General features: G+C 42.6%; 1 protein-coding gene and 1 long non-coding RNA gene across 4 annotated transcripts in view; one reads left to right on the top strand and one right to left on the bottom strand.

Moving 5' to 3' along the window:
• ntn2 (netrin 2) overlaps positions 1-9,035 on the top strand; it is a 44,696-nt gene extending 35,661 nt beyond the window's left edge. For both annotated transcript variants that reach the window (XM_035612809.2, XM_035612808.2), the window contains exons 6-7: positions 4,852-4,926; positions 5,021-9,035. In XM_035612809.2, the coding sequence (XP_035468702.1) occupies positions 4,852-4,926; positions 5,021-5,406 (461 nt within the window). In that variant the 3' untranslated portion in view covers positions 5,407-9,035. The remainder of the gene's footprint in view (positions 1-4,851; positions 4,927-5,020) is intronic.
• Positions 1-15,306, bottom strand: part of LOC118287527 — a 29,337-nt gene extending 14,031 nt beyond the window's left edge. The window contains exons 1-3 of one of the 2 annotated variants that reach the window (XR_007029826.1): positions 14,720-15,306; positions 2,292-2,421; positions 1,593-1,856 (exon numbers count right to left, since the gene is read on the bottom strand). This is a non-coding gene — a long non-coding RNA (uncharacterized LOC118287527). Of the gene's footprint in view, positions 1-1,430; positions 1,857-2,291; positions 2,422-14,719 lie in introns of those variants that run through there. The other variant, XR_004785676.2, reaches the window with a different exon arrangement.
• Positions 15,307-24,720: the final 9,414 nt, after the last annotated feature.

Below are 24,720 nucleotides of genomic sequence, written 5' to 3'. Positions count from 1 at the left end.
GTTAGTGGAGCCTTGCTGTGCTCAAAGTATAGCTGCAGCTCAAAGCCAAGGCCAGCAGATAGGCAGCAGAGGTGATTAGTTACAGTTTAGCTGGGACATATAGTGGAAGGGAGAGTTTTGAGGCGTGAAAAGAGTGTTGGCAAGTGAGTGTGGGGAAATTTGTTCGGTCTCTCCCTCTAACCCTCCAATTTAAGCTCCGGTCAATTACCCTGCCCTTATTTTTCATTCTGCGGCTGTTTGATTTGACTGGTGGTGTTGAATTGGAAATGTTGATTCATTAGTAGGTTTATAACATATATCACTCAGGCTCGAGATAATACCCCCCACATTGCCACTCATACTCCTCTGCACTATTCAAAGCATATAGTTTTATAGTTTTTATATCCTTTCTTTTCTACCAATACATATTCTGTTCGAAAACTCACTGTAAATTACATCTGACTTGTGGACTTCTTACTTTTCAAATGTCAAATACTGTGCAGTGTTAAGGGTCTGACTAAAAGGTTTAAAAATGTTTATTTAAGCTCATACTTTGACTTAATTTGAAACCCAAACTTGGTACAGAAAATCTTATATTGATTAACTAGTTTTGCTTTTTGTAAAATTTGTAAAAGTAATTAGATGAGGATTGATACATACATGGCTATACGTTAGATATTGCTAAGCTAAGCTTACCAGCTGACTTAGCACAATGACGAATGGAAACAGAAATAGGCCAAAAAATAGCCCACCACACAAACCCTGTAAACCAACAAATTGTCATTGTACAGGTTATACAAACGAGATAGAAAAATCAAATGTAGTGAGCGTTAGATGTTATGGTAGATGGATTTTGTTACTTTAGGTCAGCGCTAAGCTAGCTGCTAAGCTACTGTAAGTAGCTGCTAACTCTATAACTTCCACAGGCAACACTTTAACCCGTTTATTGTTTTTTAACTTGTCATGTGGACGCTCATAAGTGGAGGCTGCTGTTCAAACAGATCATGACTGACAAAATAGTAAAGCTCAGTCGTAACAATGTAATAAAAGTCTTAATTGGGGATTCCATTATTGATGACGCATACTGTGCATCATCAAACACAAAAATGTCCTTAAATATGCTCATAACCACATTATAGTGTGTTCTAATTCATTATATTCATTACATTTATATATACCTATTATAAATAATGAATAGGGAGTTGAAGTGCTGCCTTACCATGCAAACATACAGTCGCAGTGGTATCTCTTGTCAAGAAAGCAAATACGGTTTTGAATAAGTTATTTTCCAAAATATCTAAATAATCCTTATTAATGGATACTAATAATCAATGTCTCATATTTTGCAGATTCTTTTACCTCATTTGTGACTTCCTATTCTTCTGTTTCCTCTGTTCTCCTCCCATTACTTAGGCCTTTTTGGTGAAGAAAAAAAAATTGCACAGTCCCGCCCATTCTTGTGTTTAATACTTCCCTGGGAAAATCTTACAAGGTCTAAGAACACAAGAGTCGCTGATCGACAATTCCCCTCAGGCTTTACTAAACAGACCAGAGCATTTTCCCCAACGTTCTCCTTCCTAAACTACCATAGAGCGAGCGTCACCATCACAAACCTAAGGCCCTAAGATGTTTTTGTGGAAGGGGCGGTGGATGCAATTTGTCCTTGTCATGGCACCGTGAAAGGGGCTCAAGAGAACGAGGGCATCGAGAGCCCCAGAGCCAATTGTGCGTGGTTTCAGTGGGGTTGGTCTTCTGGGTCAGTGGGCGATTCACAGAGAGCTTTTCCAGGTGAACAGCCAGCAGCAAGTGACTCTTCATGGGAAAACAGAGGCGGCCCTCCAGCCAGTGTTTCACCACAGATACCTCCAGGCCAGCCACTGTATATCACATACACATGGACACACACACAGACAGACAGTGATCTAATGAAATCCATACACGTCTCATAGAAATGCATGCCTGTTACAGTTGCATGCACACTTACAAGATAATGATCTGCACATGAAACCGCAGGCTCACTTGTAATGAAAAAGCCCTTTAGCAAGCTATGATCATCACATCATGTATTTGAAGTGAATGATGTACAATACACACATGCAGGCCCGTATACAGGATTTTAGCAATACAGAGGTCCAATTCTAAATATGCACATTTTAAGACGTTTGGAGAGCAACTATTGTATAGCAGTAACTTCAAAACCATGTCAGTGGGCAGTAGCATAAACGATGACGTTGGCGAGGGCGATGATAGCAGAGGACAGTGGAGATCATAACAGTACACCATAATATATCATAAATGGTGTGTTGACTAACCATAGAGAGGGCAGTGACGGCAGAGAGCAGTGGTCATGAGGGCAGGAGTTGAGTGGAGATGATGGAAGATGTTGGAAGGAGAGGAAGGCAGATAATGGGAGAGATGGCAGCCAGTCACCGTGTCCAGTCACTGAAATTACATGAATGTTGAATGTTGATGGTACACAATCATATATTCCAATTAACATGAATGGCCTTAAATAAGCAATGTTTCACATATTATGTAGCATAAATGTTACAGGGCTTGAAGCAAGAAATGAATAAGTATTATGAATTAAGTATTATATTATATGAATTCAAAACTGCTGCCTGCCTGAGAATTTAAAGAATTTTGTCTGGCGGGTCCTGACTGTTTTTGTTGACACAATACCCAAAAATCACAGCGTTGACCAAAGATCGTAAAGTTACCACAAGATAATCCACTTCATTGCCTACTCAGTCACCCACCACCCAAACACAAGCAATGATGGTGATGATGATCAGACAGAGAAACAAGTCGTATCTTGGCGTTGTACAAGTTTATTTTAGGCAGGTAAATCAGTTTTTTTTCCTTCACTTTCACTCATTGTTTTTGTTTACATCAACCTGTCTCGAGGTTTTAGGAAGCTGCCTTCTGCTCTCTTTTTCCCCTTTCTTTTCTTCTTTTCTCTCTCGTCTCCCTGGTAAGTAGAAATCCCAATGGTCTGATATACATCCAAGCCTCCTGGACATTTTTATGGCCTCCTTGGTCCCCTGTTTTGTGCTTCTGCGCTCCTCCTATTGCTCTATTGGTCCTTCACCCAAATTTTTTCTTTACAATTCAAAACCTCTACTCTCATGCAACCTTGAAAGCATAATTTCTCTCCCTCACAACCCTTTTTTTTCTAAACGGGACATTTCACGTCCAGCAATTTTATTTAGTTTGCTTTGGAAAGCAAAGTGACTGAATGGTTTTCCTTTTGAGGGCAATGAGAGGCCTGACCGCAGATACCAGTCCAGTTACCAGCATGTGGCTTTTCAGTTTCACGCCCTGACATTCCAAGCGAGCAGCGTGGTCAGCTTTTCGTGTCCCCTGACTGAAATATAACGGAAAATGACCTTCCAGAGTCTTTTTTTTTTTTTTACTTGTATCCTTCTCATAGATTTGTAATTGAAATGAGTGGATCCAAAAATGTAGGGTTCGTAAAATCCAAGTAGAGCCCTGCTAATGATCAACAGTGTCTCTGTCTTTCTTGTGACAGCTCCAGTAACAGTTACCATGAGCACAATTGAAAAACACAATGCAAAGGATATTTGTAATAAATTTTTTAACAACGAGCTCCTGCATCTGTTTTTGAAAGTTCGTTGAATTTTGCATGTCTTCTTTGTTCCCCCTTCCCCCTGCTCTCAGCTCATGAAAAGCTATTTTGTGATCGCAGGGAAGTAGAGCTATTAAATGTTGAGATGACAAAACAAATATTTCACAATCAGGAGAAATAATTACATACATGTGCTTTCAGGCCTTCAAAAGGTTATGAACGTATCTCCAACTTTCTGGGTCCTAAGAGAGTGTTGTACACAGTAATTTTTCAACATTGAATCAAAAGAAAATTTAATTATTATGGTTATTGTAATTTTCTAATCAGGTTGTGTAGGTAAACTTTGAACCACAGTGTCTGGAGAGGATGTTTTTTTAAAATCCTAGGCTAGTAAATCCAGGGCAGAATTGTTTGCAGCACAGGAGGCCCACACTTAGCCCAACTTTGTTTGAAGAAATGCCAGCTTGAAAGGGATGCATGTAGATATTGATGACTAATCCAAACCAAGGCAGGTCTCACAGTAAGCGATCTTAGAATGATCCCTCAGCCAAGAGGTCTATTTTAAATTGTCACAATCATAATTGTAACACCTCATCGCTGGCAACCTCACCTATGATTGGTCAGTAGAGGTCATCTTGTCCGATGTGTGGTCTCAGTCGTCATGCTGGCAGCCAAGGCCTATTCACATCAATTCAACCATGACCTGCTCCTACAACGCTCTGTTTTTTCTCAACACTGCCGAAAACATGTCACACTGAACACTTTTTACTCTTCTGGTATATTTCACCGGCTGTTGCAGGGTTTTGATGTTTGATTTGTCAGAAGTTGTATGTCAGCTAACAAAAAACAACCAAGCTCAGCAAGCAAAAAAAGTGAAATATTAAAATTAAAAAAATTTATACATACATATTCATGTGTTCATATATAACAACCTTGGCCAGTGTGCATGTGTTGAAACAAGGTGATTTACTGTATGTTGATGCTTTTAAGTGTGTTTACTGGTGGTTTCACAGTACATAAAACTGTGTTTTGTCACACTCACTTTGCATTACAGATGTACTGGTCTCCATGCATGTTCTATAAGAGCCCCACATAATGCACTATGAAATGGTGGGAAACAGTCTCAAAATGTAACAGTTTAACAATGACTCAGATTTCAAGTAATTCAACTGTGTAATAGTCCAATTATGTGTGTAATTTCGGTGTCAGGAAGTTTTGGTAAGAAGCTCCATAGATTTACAGCCTCAGAATTACAGGAGTTAATGTTTTTTTTCTTTTTGCAGATTGCGAGTCCTACTGTAAACCAGTGAAGGGCAACCTGAAGATAAACATGAAGAAATACTGCAAGAAAGATTATGGTAAGAGAGAAGAATTACTAAGCTGTAATTAATTAATATACAGTATTAGGTGGATTGACCTGAGTTTATTTTTTTTTTATGAACGTGTTTGCAGCCGTCCAAGTGAATGTACTGGACATGGAGACAGTGGGGGACTGGGCCAAGTTCTCTGTTAATGTGGTGTCTGTGTACAAGAGCCGGGGCGAGCCTTTGAAGCGAGGCGACAACATCCTGTGGGTACACATGAAGGACCTGGCCTGCAAATGTCCGAAGATCCAGATGAGCAAACGATTCTTGGTGATGGGCGGCAGCGACGGTGGAACGGGCACAGGGGCGGGAACAGGGGGCGGCCCTGGGGCTGGAGCCACCAGTCCAGGGGCGGAGCGATTGGGCCTGCTGGCCGATAAGAACAGCCTGGTGATCCAGTGGAGGGACGTTTGGACGAGACGTCTGAGAAAGTTCCAGCGCAAAGAGAAGAAGGGGAAGTGCAGCAAAGCATGATGGGAAAGCAACATCTATCCCTACCTCTCCCCCATCACTCACCTCCCTGAACCCTGACCCAGCCATCTCCCTCCCCTTCCCCTGAATCCTTTCTCCTTCCCCCCTCACAGGAACACTGTGCATTACAAAGACTGCATGTACCCTCCCTGTTTTAAGGACCACATTTTGTGTATATTGTATAATTATTTTCCTTTTATTTTTCAAGTTTTGTCTTTGTTATGTCACTTGTCTTTTTGTCCATTGGTTTGCCTTAAAAAGGGACCATTAAAAAGGGTATGAAGTGTAGACAAAAGCAGTCGCCATTCCCTCCTTCAGCGACGACAGCGGCAATGTCCAACGTTCCCCAACTACTATCCCGACTACCAGTCGCCTCCTCCTGTCAAGACTGACTGTCTCCTACCACCTTGTTTCGTTACTCACATGTAAGACTACCAGTGCTCAGACTTCACACACTTCTCTGAGGATTTTGTTCAACAGCCTTTGTCACTTCGGAGACTGACTAATATCAGCAACAAAACAAGCTGCACACTCAAGCTTGGCTGCCTCACGTTTCATTGTTGAAACAAACTCAACTTGGGTCTGTACAAGCTGGTGTCCCTGAAAACTTTTCAACATTTGCTGTTTAAATGTTCATTAAAAAAATGGGCCTACTAGCTCCAGGTCTCTGCTGTAACTTATACAGACTGTAACTCTTGTCCAGTGAGGAACTAAGGGCTCCCTTTGTACAGTAGGGACATTTTCCACAGCAAACCTCAGTCTCACCACCACTGCTTCTGCCACCAGACAGTCCTCACAGAATAAACTGCTCATGTAGGCTCTTACATCAAGTATATGATGCCACTGCTCATAGTAGAGTTTATATTCTGTGTGGCTATTTACTATCTCATCCATACCCCTGCCATATTCTTATATGACATACAGTATACATTGTTGTTTCATTTAAAGCAGGACAAATCCTGTTGGCATGTGTGAGTCATGTTCCAGGTCTCTCACGAGTGATTTATAAACTAATGTATCACCATCATGATTCATTGCTTGTCACTTTTTGGGAAAGAAATATTAAGCGGTGTGGACAAATGGCTGGAATTTCAGAACAATACCAATATTTCGGAGGAGACTTTTCGCTTTATGGGTAATGTCTTCTGCTGGGTAGTGGCCGTCCAGATGTTGCTGTGTGGCCACTGTCATTTCTTTGTCTTTAAATGTCTGAGCGTTTCGGGTTTTTTTGATGTGTCTAGTGACTGGCAGACGTTTGTTTGCCAAAATAAGAGATTGAAACAAGAGTTCCTTTTCATGCAGTAAAATGAAAACAAAGTCACATAAACAACATAGCCGTGTGTTTTCCTCAAGCATATTTTGACAAAATGAATGAGGCTGGAAAGTTTTTAGTGCTCACTGATTGTATTATGACATGAGAGGATCATATTTCATTCCTCATGTGCTTTGTTATGTTTGCATGTTTGCGGTTTTTTGCTGGTCCATCAAAACCTTTCAGTTTGCAGAGCAAGAAATAAACCAACACGAGCATCGAGATCCAGAGGAAAGCTTCCTTGGTTCATCCTCCCCAACTTGACAACCCAAACTAAGTCCCCGTCATCCTTTACCAAATAAGCATAGTCAGTTTTTAAATCCAATTAAGACACTATGAAAGTCCGGACCAGCGAAAACCACAGAGAGACCCGTCTGGCTGCTCTCAAGCTTTTTATCTGCCTGTAAAGCACATTTCAATTAATTTAAATAGAGAACAAGATAAACCCAGAGTTTTGGGGGGCACATCAAACTAGCATAGCAGTGAGTGTGCCGACAGGCATGTCATGCTAGCTAGTGGTTACGCTCCATTGGTTGCAGCGGTATGTTTGGTTTTGTCATTCGTCCAAAAGTGTCTCTCCTTTGCTCTCTTCTCTGTGGCAGCCACCGTGCTCCCCAAACTCCTTTTTGAACCCATTTTGCATGTTTTGTATTCAGCGTCTTAGATAAGTGACAGCACAGGACGAGGCTGCCAAATCTCCTCAGTGGTGCACTGTACTGCACTGTAGTTCCATGTTTTCACGTCTTATGTGAATGTACGTCAAACTGTGAAGAACACTCACACTTATGTCTGGTCTGAGTGTTTTTGGAAGAAAGAAAAAAAAGTCACCCAGCCTAAGAATGTGGACACCATGACATTTGCTATTATATTATATTCAAATGACTATCTGTCTGTCTCGTAATGACATCTTAATAATCCAATCCAAAAACAACCTGAAACCAAAATGAGTTATCACCCATCATTTTTTTCTGGTGCGTGACAAAAAAAAAAGCAAATAAAGGACAAATCAAGTGTTAAAGTTTGAACAGCTCTATGGCCCAGGGCACGATTCCCACCGATGGATTTTAACAAAAATGCAGAACCAAACTCTGTTATTCGTGTGTAGGCTGTCTGCAGTGGCCTTTCAGACAGGTGGTGTCAGTAGCAACCGTCCCCTCGCCCTGGTATGCGAGTATGGCGTGACACATTATGATGGATGGGCAAATTACATGCCCGTGAGGCCTCTCTGGGCGCTCAACTCCTTAAGTGCCCAACACACTCATGGCGGAATGATGAGTGTCCTTGAATCTGGACTTTCTTTCACATGGAATCAAACAAAAATTCTTCATTACTTCCTATTGGCTCTTCTTCAAGGACACAGCCTGAATGTTGGAATAAAGATATGAAGTAAGAGTGAGCCAGATGTTTCGGGGGGGTGGAAGCGTTGTCTTGTGAAAGCGTTTTAGGTTTTAGTGAGCCTCACAGGGAGAGCTGTCTTGTTGTTTTACGTTAACAAGCCATCTTGTTGTTTTATGTTAACAAGCCCAGCAGCTTGGCAGTGGAACTGAGGCCACAACTGCTTTGCTCCCCCCCTTGCTGCATTTATGGCACTCACAGGTGTGTGTTTGAGTGGGTCTCTAATCAACCTACCAGAGTAAACGAGTGATATGCACATGAACTTAAAGTGCAGAGCGGTGAGAGCGCTCTCATCTGAAGGGCAACGTTTTTGGGGGGACAGCCTATGATAAAGAATTATCATTTACATTTTCCTGGTCTTATTCACATTTCATTTTTTTCATGTTTCACTCCCATCTACACCTTTGCTTGTTTGAGAAGTCTTGAAATGTTGTAAATATGTACTGAACTGCCTCTGCCATTCATGTTGTCTTTTTGTAAATGGTCACTTGGCCTGGGATGGCTCACGTGTATGGATGTACAAACCAGATGATGTTATATGGATGTAGAAACCAGAAACATATGCTTTTGTGATCACGACCATGAAGATGTGGTTCAGATATTACACAGAATGTATTTCTTCTTGGTTTTATGTTGTTTCCAGACAACAGCCGCCCAACTGTTAATGACTTTGAGGAAAATCAAGGAAAAAATGTGACACAGGCTTTTCCCATAGAGGTACAGACAGGAACTGACACAACAACCCACCGCTCTCCGTTTCATTAATTAACGCCCTGGGAATAACGGTTCCCTCACCGTCCCTTAGCTCAGCCCTGCTCTTCACTTCTGTTAAATCAGAGTCTTCCTTGTACATTTTCCTCTGAGGCAATGAACCACTGACTTTTTAATCTAAATGGTAAAAAATAAATAAATTATTAGTTAATGAGCTGTGTGTTATGTTCATCATCTGTCTCTCTAATAACAGTCATTAGCCTGAGCTGCGGAAATGGTATCAAATTGATATGTGTGTATTTCTTATTGGAAAATATGTGCTCATGCAGTGGGCATGAGCACATATTTTCTATACTGGTGTGTTTCCACTCACAGGGGCTAGACTAGGTTTTTTTTTTTTCTTCTTTTTTTTTTAGGGGGGGGGGTACAGGGTATATCAGCTCCTCTACTCTATGAACAGAGCACAAGAGCTAAAGCTCTGTAAATAAACAGTGAGGCACACACACTTGAATATGTACCTCACCTCTGAGGAAACCCAACTCTTGAGTCAGGTCCAAGGCAGGAAACTCCTTACTTCGCACCCCCAAACCCCATCAGGTCCCCAACACACACACACACACACACACCTCTCTCTGCGTCTCCCCACCCTCTAACCAAACAGCTCCATCCATCCTCCTGAAGGTAAATTACAGGAAAGTGATCATTTATCATCACTCTCCCCAGGCATGGCTTTGAGAATAGAGGTTGCTGATATTGACCGCACACACACACACACACACACACACACACACACACACACACACACACACACACACACACACACACACACACACACACACACACACACACACACACACACACACACACACACACACACACACACACACACACACACACACACACACACACACACACACACACACGTCTCTGCATCAAGCACATTCATCCTGGCCTCCCATCAGCTTGCCATTGCTGTCCAGTTCACATTACAACACAGAGGAGTTGGGCCTACAACCAAATGGACAGTTGGAATCCAGATTTATAGTCCTATGACAGATTCAGCTACAGAAGCAGAGACATCCTTAGGGCTGAGTCTGAGTGAGAATCCACTCCCCTTGATGAAGACTACAAGACTGATGGATGTCTGTGAACTGTCAGAGACCCTCTGGATCTCTCTTTCAAACTTGCTTGTGGCAGGACTGAGATATTGGACCAAATCAAGTGACAAATTCTTAACTTTGCCCCTCAGGGTGTTTTCTATTTGTTTCTTCTTTTTCTGTGACAACCACTGGCTCAACTGACTGAAAACAAGTCCCAGACCTCAAAAAGGTAAAAGTGTGGACAGCATAGCCTCATTAGCCCCAGCACCACCGTCACCCAGGTTCAGTGTGTGGAGACAAAACCAATGCAAACACTTCTACACCATTTGGTTTGTTTCAGCACTCATTCTGACCTATAGCTGTACAAATGTCGACCCACCCCTTGACTTTTCAGACTGAAGGATGCAGAGGTTCATGAGGATGTATCAGACCAAAAGACCTGAAGAGTGTGACAAAAACTCTTCTTTTTTTTTATTAGTGTCACTCAAATTGTCTTTCTGCGTTTTTACACCAGGCATGACACAGCAAGGACCTTTGGTTTATTGGTGGGGTAATCAAAAGGGAGTAGCTAATAGATGAGGGTTACTTTTGATTTTTGGTCTAGTGGTGGAGGAAGCTCAGAGCAGCACAAACACAAAGTCCAAAAGCACTCAACAATGCATGGCGCGCACAGCGAAAGCGGTATCTGCCAAGTTTATGCTGACAGTAAAAACGTTATGGCTATTTATGGCCCTCTACCCCAGTGTGTGAAAATCTAAATTCAAAACAGTTCTTAAGAATCCAAACACTCTTTCCCTTTTTTCCACCTTGATAAATGTATATTTAGTGCTTGCCGTATTTAGATTGGCGAGCCCCTCCTTGGATTAGTTGTAAGTTCATAACTATATTTAAAACGATAAAGACATGGTGAAATCAACTGATGTTCCTGTTCTACAACTGTGTAAAATTCCAACTTTTCGAGTCTGCTTAAGAAGGCACTGGTAGGGAAAACTGAGCTCTGGGGAGTGACTGGTCTGGGAGAGAGCTGCTGTGTAAAGTGCTGAAAAAGAGCAAAGTGGATCCGGCCAAACACTGACCATTCTTCCTAACTCCATTTGCTGTCTGAGAGAGAGAGAGAGAGAGAGAGAGAGAGAGAGAGAAAGAGAGAGAGAGACACACACACACACACACACACACACACACACACACACACACACACACACACACACACACACACACACACACACACACACACACACACACACACACACACACACACACACACACACACACACACACACACACACACACACACACACACACACACACACACACACACACACACGAGGGGGGGCTTACCAGTCGTGCTTTCATAAGCTGCCAAAGTGGCTTCATTGGCTTTAAATGGAGCCTCATTACCACTGTGCATCAAAGCTCAACAACAGCATTATCCAGCATAGGGTGCGTGTGTGTTTCCTTAATGTTTTTTTCCTTAATGTAAATCTTTTACTTTTCGCCACATCCATGACTTTCCATTCTAATTATCTCTATGACTTATTTTCCCTTTCCTCCCCATCTCTTTCCCTAAGAGACAGTTAAAGCATGTGCGAATATCTGACTGTATCTGTGAACACTCATGTATGCTTGTCTGTGAGTTTATGAGTGTGTGTGTGGGTCACCAAGCACTAACCCCCTTGAAAACCGCAAAAAAATGTGGCGAGAAATCTGTGTGGACTGGGATCATAAATATTCAGTGATGAATGTCTGATCTGTTTCTCCCTCTCTCTGCTGCATGTCTTTTCTCTGAGTGAAACCAGCTGTCGTCTGAAGAGACACCACTCCTTCTGGAACTGACAACATGCGTGACAATGACCACACCTCTGCTCGTACATCTGTCGTCCTTCAATCTCTCAATCTTTCAATCTTTTTACTAAAAAACAATTCATTCCTGTAAAGGAAATTTCTTCTTCTCACCTTCAACTCATTTAGTATTTAAGCCCATAAATGGGCCAATCTCGTCCATGATACCCGAAGACAATTCTCCAGGCACAATCACACAGTGTCGGAGATTGTAGGGGACTGCTGTCGCACAAAACTGGGATTCAGTGTTCCTTTGTTGGTCCTTTTATTGGAGAAACAAACTTTATTGGGCCAGTGAGTGATTGAAAATGAGTGAAGAGTAGGGGGTAATTTAAAACCAGTGTGGTCCGTGATAGGAGCATTTTGGAGCACAAGGCTGCTCCTAATCCGCCCCTCAGCTTTGTGTTTGATTGGGTACTGTTGAAAATGGGGATGAGTCTGCCCCTTCAAAGCCTGTAACATAAGAGGAATGTGCGTGTGTTTGTGTGTGCGTGTGTGTGCGTGTGTATTAAGGTGATCACAAAAAACGAATTGTGTGCAGATGGACAAACAGAAATTACACTGATAAATTCTCCAAAAGCCTGATTAGAGTTGTCTCACTAAATACACCACATTATAATAGCTTTGCTTTAAGGCCAGAGTAATTAAAAAAAAAAAAAAAAAGTTAAAGACACACAAACTTTTAATGATGTATGAATTCAAATTTAAATTTAAGGTCGCGGTGTTGTGTTGCGCCGTGTGTTTGTGTGATCATTGTCCTTGCAATCAGAGAAGAGTTTGTGCTGTAGAGGGTTCATTAATCACCTTCACACAGCATACACACTCATGAGGAAACAAATCGTGGAGCAGCACATGAAAAAATGCATTCTGGATAAGTCGATTCCAGAGCACATTATTCATTCATATTAAATCGAGTGATGACAGATTGATGGGTGAAAATGAGTCATTTGAGGAGCATCCATGTTGAATTTGCTTTGAGTTCAATTGTCTCTCAAAAACCTTTGATGAAATATGCATAATTCAGTGGTGAAGGTTTGAAATAAATACGTCTTATGTTTGGAATGCTTACTGTTCTCAAAGTACATTTAGAAATGGACAGAGAAACATGTTTTGAGTCCTGGTTTTAAAATGGTGCTGACAATATCTTTGAAATCCCAATGTCTGATAGGCCATATAAGTTCAATAGTTTTTCCACTTACATTTTCAAGAAATCAGCAAAACATTTTTCAACTGCATCTTTGTTCCTGAATCCATTTCTGACTAATGAAGAAAAAATTGATTTCGTAAGGGCTCAATTCTTCTTTCTTGCTCTACAACCCAGACAATACTGTTTCAAACTGCGTTGGGCCGAGCCGATCCACTTCAGGCCCCATCTGTTGGCATTTAGCACCAGCTTCCCCGCCTCTGCACTGATCTCCAGTCTACATTAACTGCCCTAATTTGTCTGCCAAAGCCCACTCTGATTGCTACCATGTGATGTTCTGTGCAAAGTGACGGATGAATACTTATCTGTGAAGACGGACAGAGGGACAGAGTGAGGGGGGGGGGGCTTAAGACAAGGGAGGGCAAGTAGTTTTAGAGATTCAAAAAAAAAAGGTTCAAAGAGGAAAGGAAAGTGATTAAAGAAAGACATGAAGTACAGAGACCACATGACAGCATCGGGACAAGACGGGGAGAGTGCGCAGTGGTTAATATGTGTAAAAAGTGACCTATGTGGTTCGATGGTTTTGTGAAGACAGGGGCTCATCCCCTACAGAGATAACTAAGACAGTGATGTCTAGTCCACTGTTAGGCGACGTCTGGCTCCACAGTCCACAAGGGCCTTTTGCTGTCACACTCTGATGCTTGCAGGCCAAACAACCACCCAGTGAAAAAGACGTTCCCCTTTTTTCTTTAATACATTTCTAAATGTAGTTTTCCATGCCAGTGGGAATTGGGGTCTTCATGTTAGACAAGTGGAAAACTGTTGCTCAGATAAGCTTCAGGGCACGTCTTCTTGTCATGGAGCAGTCATGCACAGTCAAGTCAACTAACACGATTAAGTAAAGAAGAGCAGTACGCTCGCTTCCAAAACCTCGACTTCATTTGATTTCCCATCATTTCCTTCAGGCAGGCGTATGCTTGATGTGTCATCCAACCATGTCTAAAGGCAAAGATATTTGTTCTGCCTTTGAATGACCACACACACAAATGTGGCTCGCTGCCGTTGAAAGCTGCGAGATGTGAGACACCACACACAGCAACCACTTTCTCCAATCATGAGCGTTCGTGGTGTTTCACAACAAGAAGTTCCCACTTGTCCCTATTTTAGTCAGGGAAGGACCTAATTTACACCCATGTATACTTAAGTTGATGTTTTCCTGTTTATATTTTACTTAGATACTGTCACTGTCTTGGGTTCCTTTAATTGCCTCCAATGAACTGAAACCCTACTATTGTTTCTTAAATCTTTTGCCAGACCATAACCTACAGGCACCTAAGCAACCAAATACTGTAAGGAGAATAAAACACGACTCGTCACAGACCGCCAATATTTACCTCCTATACCTACAACGGTTGCAAACAAACGAATAACCAAACATCCCACATCAGAATTAAAACAATAACTTCCTCTTTACTTTTAAAATGCTAAACAAAATGTTTGTGCCATTGAAATGTGACCTTTTCTTTCTTGAACACTTGAATTACAAGAATAATTTCCCTTAAATGGGAATAACAATTAGCAGAACCAGGTCATCAACACACTTAACCTTCAGATTAGCTCTAATTCAAAAATACACACAACCTCAGTGGGCCCACACTCAACAAGCGCACGCACGCACACGCACACACACACACACACACACACACACACACACACACACCTTGTTGCAGGCCCGATGCAACGCTTGGGGGCGGAGGGGCCCAAAACCGTTCGGTCGTTTCACTCAATAGAGAAATAAAAATAAAAGCGTGGTACCTTAGTTCAATTCGGGGTCCGATCTGCAGCTTTAACCAGTCTCTCTCGGCCTCGGATGGAGAACAGGGGGAGGCAGGTGTCCAGAGATGGCGTGGCCTTGGTAGCTGATGACGTTACCAGTCTCTCGGTCTCTCCCATGAAGATCAAGGTGGCGGTCAGACCGATGTCCGGAGATGACGCGGTCTCTCCCGCGAAGTGGACGAAGCTCTGACCGTTAGCTTCGAAGCACAGTCTCACAAATCCTCGAGGTTTCCCACGTCGAAGACGACGAGCTAAAGCCTTCGGCGCAAGCTGTTAGCTATGCGACGGCTAATAGTCCGTTCACTTTGCTAATGGATGCTAATAAACATAAACACCGTAAGCTAATGAGCGAATACACACGTGAAGCTAATACAAACACGTGGACAACAGTATGATACACTTCGGGCAGAAATAACTTCAGTTGCCCACAAATAATATGTAGAGGCAATATCATGATTGAGACTGTCGAGTTATTATCTTAAGACTTCAACGACATATTTGTTTGCGCAAACTTTTTAACGGCGTCCGCAGTCACTTCACTCTACTGCCTCTCACTGCAATGGGACTTTCACAATAAAACTCAACTCTACTTCCTCTCACTGCAATGGGACTTTCACAATAAAACTCCATTCTACTTCCTCTGATTGCAATGCATCTTTCACAATAAAACTCCACTCTACTTCCTCAGTGCAATGGAACTTTCACAATGAAACAGGATATTCATAACAATGTATTTGAACCATATGTATGATGTACCTTTTTAACCTTATTTATGATTAACCTCTTTAATCACACATCATGTCGGTTTTAAAATAAAGTTACATGACTTTATCTTAATATTAATAACAATGTAAAAACAGTTTGAACAAGGTTACATAAAAAATGATGATGACACTACTGGATTATTTTTGAAACGTGCTATACAAATCCAAGTTTTTATTGTTATTATAGAGTCATGAAAGTTCTACCTGTGGGGGTCTTCAATGTCAATACCCATTATCAGATTTAATGTCAATCAGTCAAATAGTTTACTCATGGGTTGCTTTGGGGAAAGTCATTATTATACATGAATATCTGTGTCAAACTCGGTGGCACTCTAAAGGCTCTTAAATTCTTACAGGAGATTAATTAAACTATAGCATCTTTATATTGGCAGCAGAACATTTACATCTGACCACAGATTGACACCAAAAAGCATGTGACAGACTCTCCCCCCCACAATCCCAATTCTCACAGGGTTATAAAAAGGACCAGTGAAGCTCCCAACAGGGAACAACGTGCTCTCAGCTCCCCCCACCAAGCCTCAGCCCAGCTGTGGTTGATCGCCTGGTGTGACTTGGCCCCCACCTGCGTGCTCACCATCCCAGGTACAGACGGCTCTTGGACCTTTGTTATTCCACCCAGTCAATGTCAGCTATGGATGTCTGCATTTAAATATGTTGATGTAATATAATAAAAAATAGTCATGGAGCAAAGCACTTGATCCATGATGATTTTGACATTCAATCACTCACTGGTCCAATAAAATCTTGTCATTTGTAGACTTTGTATGAACCGATGTCAAGCTGTGCTACTGTATCTGACAAAATGAGCACGGAACAGCATCAAACAGATGGTGTCAATACATTCCAAATAATGATTCTAATCAACCCAGACCTGCTATTGAATTAAATCCCAAATGATTAATGAAAGCAAATAGACTGGTGGGATTTTGAAGGCGGATATTTTGAAGGGGAATGCTTCCTAGGGTAGAAGGAAGCACAGCACCCTTCCTCCCCCTCATCCACCAGAGGAAGTTATGGACAACCAAGGCCTTGTGTCTGCCAGGGAAAGCAGGAATCAGGCTCTTGGTTCCACAACACAGGCACCTGTGAAAATATGGGCAGCACACCACGTATCAAACCAAATAAACTCACTTTGGCGTAGAGCGAGGGCATGCTCTGATGACAGATGCCACTCGGCAGCCGCGCCCACAGGCCAATGAAACGCCTCGCCAGTGTGGTGGTACAATCTTGGACAAGATCTGGTTTTCATGGTGTAGAAGCGTCATTTGTGTATTTCCTTTTATTCAGACTGTGCTTCCTCTGATAGCAACTGATTTCTCGACTGCACAGCAAGCACACAGAACTGCCCCCTGTGACATGACTATTTTGGAAGTGTTGCAAAACACCAAAACAGTCATCATAATAAATGCCCAAGGCTGCAATTAGTCATTTATAATGAAAGCAAATTCCTATGGGTGTACGTCACAGTTCAGGGGAGGGGAGAGTCGAGAATGGTGAGATGGTGCGGTAAAACCAGAGGAAACCACACTTCCTGTCCTCTGCTCCTGTTTCCTGAGTGGTAATGGCTGAATTGGCCAAGGCCAAGGAAACACAACCAGTGGCAGGACCAGGCCGGCCCAATTTGCTTTGGCACCCTGAGTTCAGGTCACCATTACTAACATGGACTGAGAGAGCCAGTGGCTCAAAAGCACGCATGACATGCAGGACAGGTATCCAGACACAGATGGGATCCATTCTTATTTCCTCTCAATCCCCTGACAGACATAATGACACAGCCATGCCTGGCAGGTTGCTGATGAGGTTTGCAGTTGTGCAGCGTGTTGGTAAATTTTTACTTTCAACTGCTCATTGCAAAGGGGGGAAAAGGTACCTCATCATGCAAACATGAGTGACTGGAAAGCGCCATAGCCTATAAACTCATAACCACTGCCTGCATAACCAGACCTCAAACTTTTGGTCTTTTAAAGATGGCAGAAACTTTGAAAACTTAACTGCAATGCATTACACAATAATTTCCTCTATTATTATACAGTGGACCTGTTTAAATCATTTCTTACATTGATTTTGGTCCAGATTATAGTCAATGGGGAAGTTATTTACAAAAAATACCAGCAAAGCCTACACTTCACATTGGAAAAAAGGGTGGATTGCAGATGTCCAGACCTTAACAGAAAATATAATAGCAATTCTATTCTGAGATATGTGACTGTCAGTAAGCAGCAACAGGGAGGATCTTTGAGTAGGGTTGCACCTGAATGTGCACCTGTCTTTGCTATTTCAGAAATCTGAGACAGGGGCAGCGGCAGGGAAAACCCCACCGAAACATGATGTGCCAGAGTAGATGTGTAACTTGTTTTGTTTTTTTTCATAAAAAGATTTTAATGTGGTTTAATTCTGCTAAAAGAGACGATCCTACAGGACACCAGTATTCTTGATCCGTCCCCACATCTCCTTCTATGCTTCTTCTGGTGACCCATAATTCGCCTTTCTCCTTGAACCAGCGTGCAGTCTCGCGTGACCTTTAGGCTCTATATGTATTTGCTCTCATGCCTATGCCTTGAAAAGTCAACACCGATGCTCATATGTGAAGGCCCAGGTGTTTACATAGCCCACTGACACAAGCGGGCCATTTCGCAGAGAGATGAAGCAGCTTTGTGCGTAATCAAAAACACAGCAGATCAGAACGTAGCATCATGAAGAAGCACTTAACTCCAGAATCCGACTATATCCCCTCTGCTGCAGCACATAAAAACCTACAAATGACCGTTATCTTTGGAGTCCGAGGCCCTCGGGCCGGCTGGTCAGGGGGCGAGGCAGCGGGCTATGTGTGCCAGGGTGCCATGACAAAGTAATGTTTATTATTTCAAGACTGAGGTGAGGAGAGGGTTATTGGGGAAGAGGGAGTGGGGGTGGGGGGCCGCACCATACCAAAAGCATGCATAATAACAACCAGGTGATTGGTCTTCGTAAGCTCGCTGGAATGCAACAGACTCCTGAAGCCCTTTTCGACCATGGAATTAAAAACCAGTATCTTAAAGTAGACTAGAAATGAAGAATGTTCTCCTTCTTTTAAATGTCGTATACTTGACCTTTACAATTTGCAAAGGTTGAATTGCAGACGGCACAAGGCAAACCTGCTTTCGTAAAAACAAAACAAAATCTATTTGTTTTACACCAGAAACAACAGAGGCCTCTGACAGATGTAGTCTCCAACCAGAACTCCGCTTCCTTCCTTCCTTATTTGTCTTTCAACAACTCTAACTGCTCAGTCAGTCAGTTACGGCATGCCATTCAGTGGGAGTCAATTACGAGACACCTTTTTGAAAAGTCCCCGAAGACCTGTTGGTTTGTGGTGTGAACAGCAGTATCACATTACACATCTAAAGTGAGCTGCAATAGGCTGACGGCCATTAGAAGGTGTTGAGCTACAACGTGGCTAACAGCGACCCTGCAATAATCACTGTGGTTATGACTTTTCAGCGGTGGTAAGCGCAGCCTACTGTGTAGTTAGCTCGAGTCAAGACATAGGATCATCTGAAAAAAGGTTCCCTGAAAAGGCATGTTTGTTTTGCCAAAACCAGGGTTTAATATGTTTGGAGAAGGGAGAAAAACAAACTGGGTTTGCGATTGTGACAATCTTACATCCATCATTGTTTCAGGGCAATAAACATGTTATGAGCCTTTTGCGTAACAATGTTTAAAACTGAGAATCACTGATTATTGAGCATCCCCGGAAGAATTTTTACTCAAGTACTCCTTGTTTCAATATGTCGAACACTGCATTTACTTCTCTCTGCCTTTCATTCACCCCCCAAAAAAACTAAAGATTAGCTGTAGTCTTTATATTTCTCAGTGTAATATATGCATCTTTTTTTCTAACTGCCAACATCTGGTTTGAATTGAGGGGACATCTGGATAACCCCACCTCGCACGCTCCACCCCCCGTTGGACGGAAAGTGGAACGTGTGTGCTCCCTTTTCTACCTGAGAGGTGAAAGTTGGTGGCTGGTGAACCCTGTGACAGACGGCCGGTGAGAAGAGAGCCGCACGGGATGAGGCGCTTCTTTTTTGGATTGGAGGGCATAAGCACACAAGTTGGTGGTGCCGTGGTGAGAATCTTGATCAGACCGACTAGGAACCTATGAAAATGAATCTATTCTACAAAATAAGAATGAAAATAAACCACGACAAAGATCCAAAGTCAAGCTTTTATCCCTTATGTCCAAACTTCCTTTTTTTTGCCAGTCAAAGCTTTATCAAGTCTTCAATTCTTAATAGAAATGAATCATGTAGGAGGTAAGTTTTACCACTATCTCCCCTGAAAGATTGTACTCTGTAAATATGCCTCAGTCAGCACAATTGCAGAGATAACCGTTTTCGTGGTGTTACCATCTACGCCCAAAAGTCCGTCATTTATGCATGAAATTTCACCGAGTGTCTGCCAACCCTTGAAGCTCGTCTGCATCTCTAACAGCTGCCTCCTTTGGGCCGGCACAAGGATCCCCTTCTTTTTCTCTCCGTCTGTCTATTTGTCTTGACATCTTCTACCGCCGTGCTCGCTGCTGTGTCCGTCCTTCGGCTTTTTCTCCCACGTCGGAGTTGCACAGTCAGGCTGCAGATGGCACGGACCTCCGCCCATACAGAGTGTTCCACCTCACAGCCTCAAACATACCTGTGGCCAAGCCCAGCTGCAGCAGAACAAACATACAGAAAGCTTGCATTCCTATAGACCGCGTGTCTGCCTGTCTGCTTAGCATCAGCCACTATGACTTTTGAATTGCTACAATAATGGGGTGGCGATGGTAGCTTAATGATAGATGGTGACGAGGGCAAAGACGGTGTCCAGGCAATGAGCATACATTTACATAGTTTTTCATCCGTGTTTTGTCTTTCACCCAAATTTTAAAAAATTTTAAAAACTGAAATTGAAATATAAAAAAAACAACTGATGTGCAATAACGAATGAGCAAATTCTGTCTGCTACGAAAATATCACGTGATGTCGTCAAACGCTCCAGAGCTAAATGAACCGTGCTGTGACATTGTTTTGTCAACTTCTGTTTCCAAGTTTTGTTTGTTTTTCATTTTGGTTTGAGGAAAACCAACTTTTTTATGTTAGAGTCAGGGAAGATTTTGGTGTTGTTTTTGCTTTTTGTCCAAAAAAAAGAGTCACTTTTTTTCATTGGGGCCACAATGTTGCTGCTACATCGCCGCAATTTCTCCTCTGCTCCTGTCATAATCACAACAGCCACTAGAGGGCTTTGTCACTTGATCATCAACATGTTGAGACTGTGACCATAACTGTGATTTTTAGCAACATTTTGTGTTTGGTTGAGACTGAAGTATCTATTTTTGACAGTTAAACCTATTATTATTTCCAAAGTTTATCTGCAAATATGCGAGTATGCATAAGTCAAAAACCAGCAAGTCTCATTAAATGCATCCTCGGGCCCTTTTAAAGGTTCTGTAGTGAGGCTCACCTGAGCCGGCTCGTAAAGCCTCCAGTTGGAGCTGTCTGATTGTCTCGCTCCCTGGCTTTGTGGCTGTGAGCTGCCTGTTAGACATCTGTCACCTTCACAGATAACTTCTCACCTGCAGGTCATGTACAGTATACTTGACTTCTGGCCTACTCTATATAGGTTTTTTTACCCGCTTGATTTTGATAAGCGCTGTTTCCCGAGGGGGGAGTCTTTCCAGTTTCACTTCAGAATCTCTCATCAGTGGTTCAGCCTCTGTCACCTTTCACCACCACAAACACCTGTACACTCACTTAAATACCTGTTGTGGTCCCCAAACCCCTCATTTACTTTCCCTGCACAGCTTCTCCTCACACTGACACGGTAAGTGTATGTTTGTTTACAGCTTAACATTCCGAACAACCTACTTTGCACTTAAAAATGTATACAAACACAAACACACGCACACACACGCGTGCGCGCACACACACACACACACACACACACCCTTCTGTAGGCTTGCTTCCATATGAAAATCTAGCTCATTGCCAGCAGGGTGGAAGGTGAGCTTTTCCTATTGGGGGCTCTGCCAGTTTTCTTTTCATTACTCTACCTGGGGGCTGAGCCCCCACTATCACAATAAGCTTTATTTTTATCGACATGTCCAGACGGAAGCGGCATTCCAGGGAATTAGGCTCAATTTCACTTGGCCTCCAGTGTTTTCAGGGAATACCGCTCTCCCACAACTGCCCCCCTCCTCCCCCATCTTTTTTTTTTTGTTCAGTTTTTTTGCATACAGAACATGCTGCTCACTCAATATCACACTCAATATCTCCATTGATATCCTATATTGTTTTTCCAAAAGTGAGCAGATTAAATCCATTTGCTTTTCTGAGAGGTTTCATTGCAGGCGTTATTGTAAAGTCGACTGGATTCCCGGTCCCTCTGTTTACACTCATCATGCTGGCTTCTATCTGAACCTGCCAAAAGGTACATGTCAGAGACTACTTTATCAGATTATAAGCAAAACCCGCTTGGAAATACGTATCAGGTGTTGTCCCATAACACGGTGAGATGTTCCACATGGCAACACGTGCAGTTACTGCTATAAGAAAAGCTGTATTTGCAATAGATTATACTTGGATTCCGTGGAACTCTGAGGTATGATAGCAGTTGTTGCAGCAGGTTTACACACACTGCTGCCGTCGGAAAATCAGCTTGCGGAGACAGAGCCAAGCCCGTTTGCTCAACCCATCATACTCTAAGTGTTTTAAAGATTAAAAAAAAAAATGCATGCATTTAAACACTGGGAAAAAAAAAAGTCTGATTATACAGTCACATTAACATACAGACTTGCAGACATTCCATAACTCAAATGCGAGAAAATATATGGAGACATAAAAAAGCAAACATACACAGAACTGCTAGAAAGAATCTTTCCCAAGAAATCACTGAAATGTACCGTATGATCATGTGTCATACAACTATTTGCATTTGCACTGACTTTCTACACACCTCTGCGTGCGTCTCCTCATGAACTCCCACTGAACAAGAGTCAGCTGTAAAGCGTCTGTTACCTTTGATTAATTTAAACTTTTATAGTTTTCATATGTGTGGTTGGGAAGTTCCCCCTGCACCCAAAAAACACCCTGAGAGTAAAATAAGTTCACAGCTATGATTCGGGTTAGAGTCCATGGCCTGGGTGGGAGCCTTTAAAGAAATAATCTATTAAATTTCTGAAATAACAAAATGTCCCTTTTTTTCTGCCCAGTAGAGCCAATGCAACACCAATCTGGCTGCATGGTATAGCCAGTCAATTAAGGCTTTAATATTTCCTATTCTAAAACAATCAGAGTTGGCCAGATCTTTCCCAGGGAAACTCAACGTGCCAGGATGTGACGTATTCTGTATATTGTGGTTTAAGCTATAGAGGTTGTTTTGGGAATAAACAGAGGAAGGACTGAGTGCAGTGAATTTGTTCGGGGGTAGCCTGCGTACAGAGGATAGAGCGCCGCCTACAGAGGGTTCAAGTTCATTAACGGAAAATTCAAAACACTACCATTAGTGCAAGAGGTTCAACCACTGGCTGTGGAAACTGTATCTCGAGCCTCTGGGTCAAACCACAAGCATCAAGTCAATGGCCCACACACTGGAGCGTTTTCATTACCCCAAGCCCTGCAGAATATATCAAATAACCAGAGTTTTGTCTTTTTCAGCACATACGTTTTGATACTCGTATGTTATCTGTACCTCTTTCAGATGGCATTCCCAAAAAAAAAAGTCACCTGTTAAGGCTGCGTTTCCACGGCCACGGTAGGGAAACGGCGTGCATGAGTCTCAACCTATTAGTGTTATACCACCCGTGCTTTGAGGTAGAGGAGCTAGGTTTGTGAAGTTGACCTTAGTCAATGCTGGCTCCCCCTCAGTCTGAGTCCGTATATGGAGCGCCCCACCTGTAATTATCTGGGGATTACCCCTTTATATGAGCAAGCTTTATAGCATCCGAAGGGACTTCCTGCCCCCCACAATAAAAAGCCACCTCTGTAGCATCACAGCTGGGCACCAGCCAATCAATGTCCCCGTCTTGAATCCCAGGCTAGTAAACTCATTTTTAAGTTCATATGGACTCATTTGAACAGCAAGCCATATATCTGTAGTGCCTGTCTGATCACTCACATTGGGATTTAAAAATGGTGCCTCAGGACATGGAGCTGGAATCTTCTTGGATGCGGTATAACTTGCCACCTGGACTGAAAAGGGGACGAACAATTTGAATATTGGTCAGACTTTTATATGCAAAAAGTTGCTCTGATCAAATCGCCGGATGGCCCGGGATGCCTTCCAGCTCAAAACCTATAGGCAACAGCAACCCTCCTAATCCACATTTTTGTTAAAGGGAACAAGGAAAAGGAAAGAACTGTAAAATCAGGCAGGAATTCTGTTTATGGGGCGCCAGAACACAGCTGCGTGTTGGAGCTGGCGATGGAAGTCTGCGTCACGGGCAAAGCTACGAGCCGCTGGACCTATAGTGGCAGTTGCCAGATGGTTAAGTCTTTTAAGCTCACGTATGTATGTAGCCTGACAGATCTGAAACCAATCAGGCTTAGTACAGGTGCATCCACTGCCGTAGTAATGCTGCGACACACCTCCACAGTGCACCAGCTACGTTATTGCTCCTGGACCGTGCCTCCACAGACCGTAGCACCGCTGTTGCACGCGATGTGCCGACTGAAAGCTCCCGAAGTCAAAGAGATAGAGAACAGAAGCAGAAATGGGAGGGAAGAACAGAGGGAGAGCGTTAAGGATTTAGACATAGGGTAACAAATTATGAAAAGAGGGAAATTCCATTGAGGGATTTGTCTTGGTTCACCAAAACAGAGTCACGCCCAACTCAAAGGATCAATTCATTTCCATCACTCGTCCCCTGCCAGCCGTAAAAAAATATATATATATATATATCATGAAATTTCTGCACTCATTTAGTTAAAAACCAGTTTGTTCAACGTGTACAGCTTGCATTTTCACAAAATTGAAAGATTAAAAGTAAAACCAGTGTGCACAGCTGGCTTGTCGAAAAGACGCAATGAATACCCAGTTTTACAAGCCTCAAAAAGCCCAAGGTGTGGGGCATATTCTGTGCCTCATTTTGGGCGGTGCTTGGACCGTTTTTCCTGGCCCATAAAGAAAACAGGCATATTTCAAGACAAATATGTGAGGCACATGGGTTTTAAAGGCCCTGTA

The sequence above is a fragment of the Scophthalmus maximus genome, chromosome 16 (genome assembly GCF_022379125.1).
Source record: "Scophthalmus maximus strain ysfricsl-2021 chromosome 16, ASM2237912v1, whole genome shotgun sequence".
Lineage (NCBI taxonomy): Eukaryota > Metazoa > Chordata > Actinopteri > Pleuronectiformes > Scophthalmidae > Scophthalmus > Scophthalmus maximus.
Note: the sequence above shows the minus strand (reverse complement) of the source record. Positions and strands in the feature narration are given on the sequence as shown.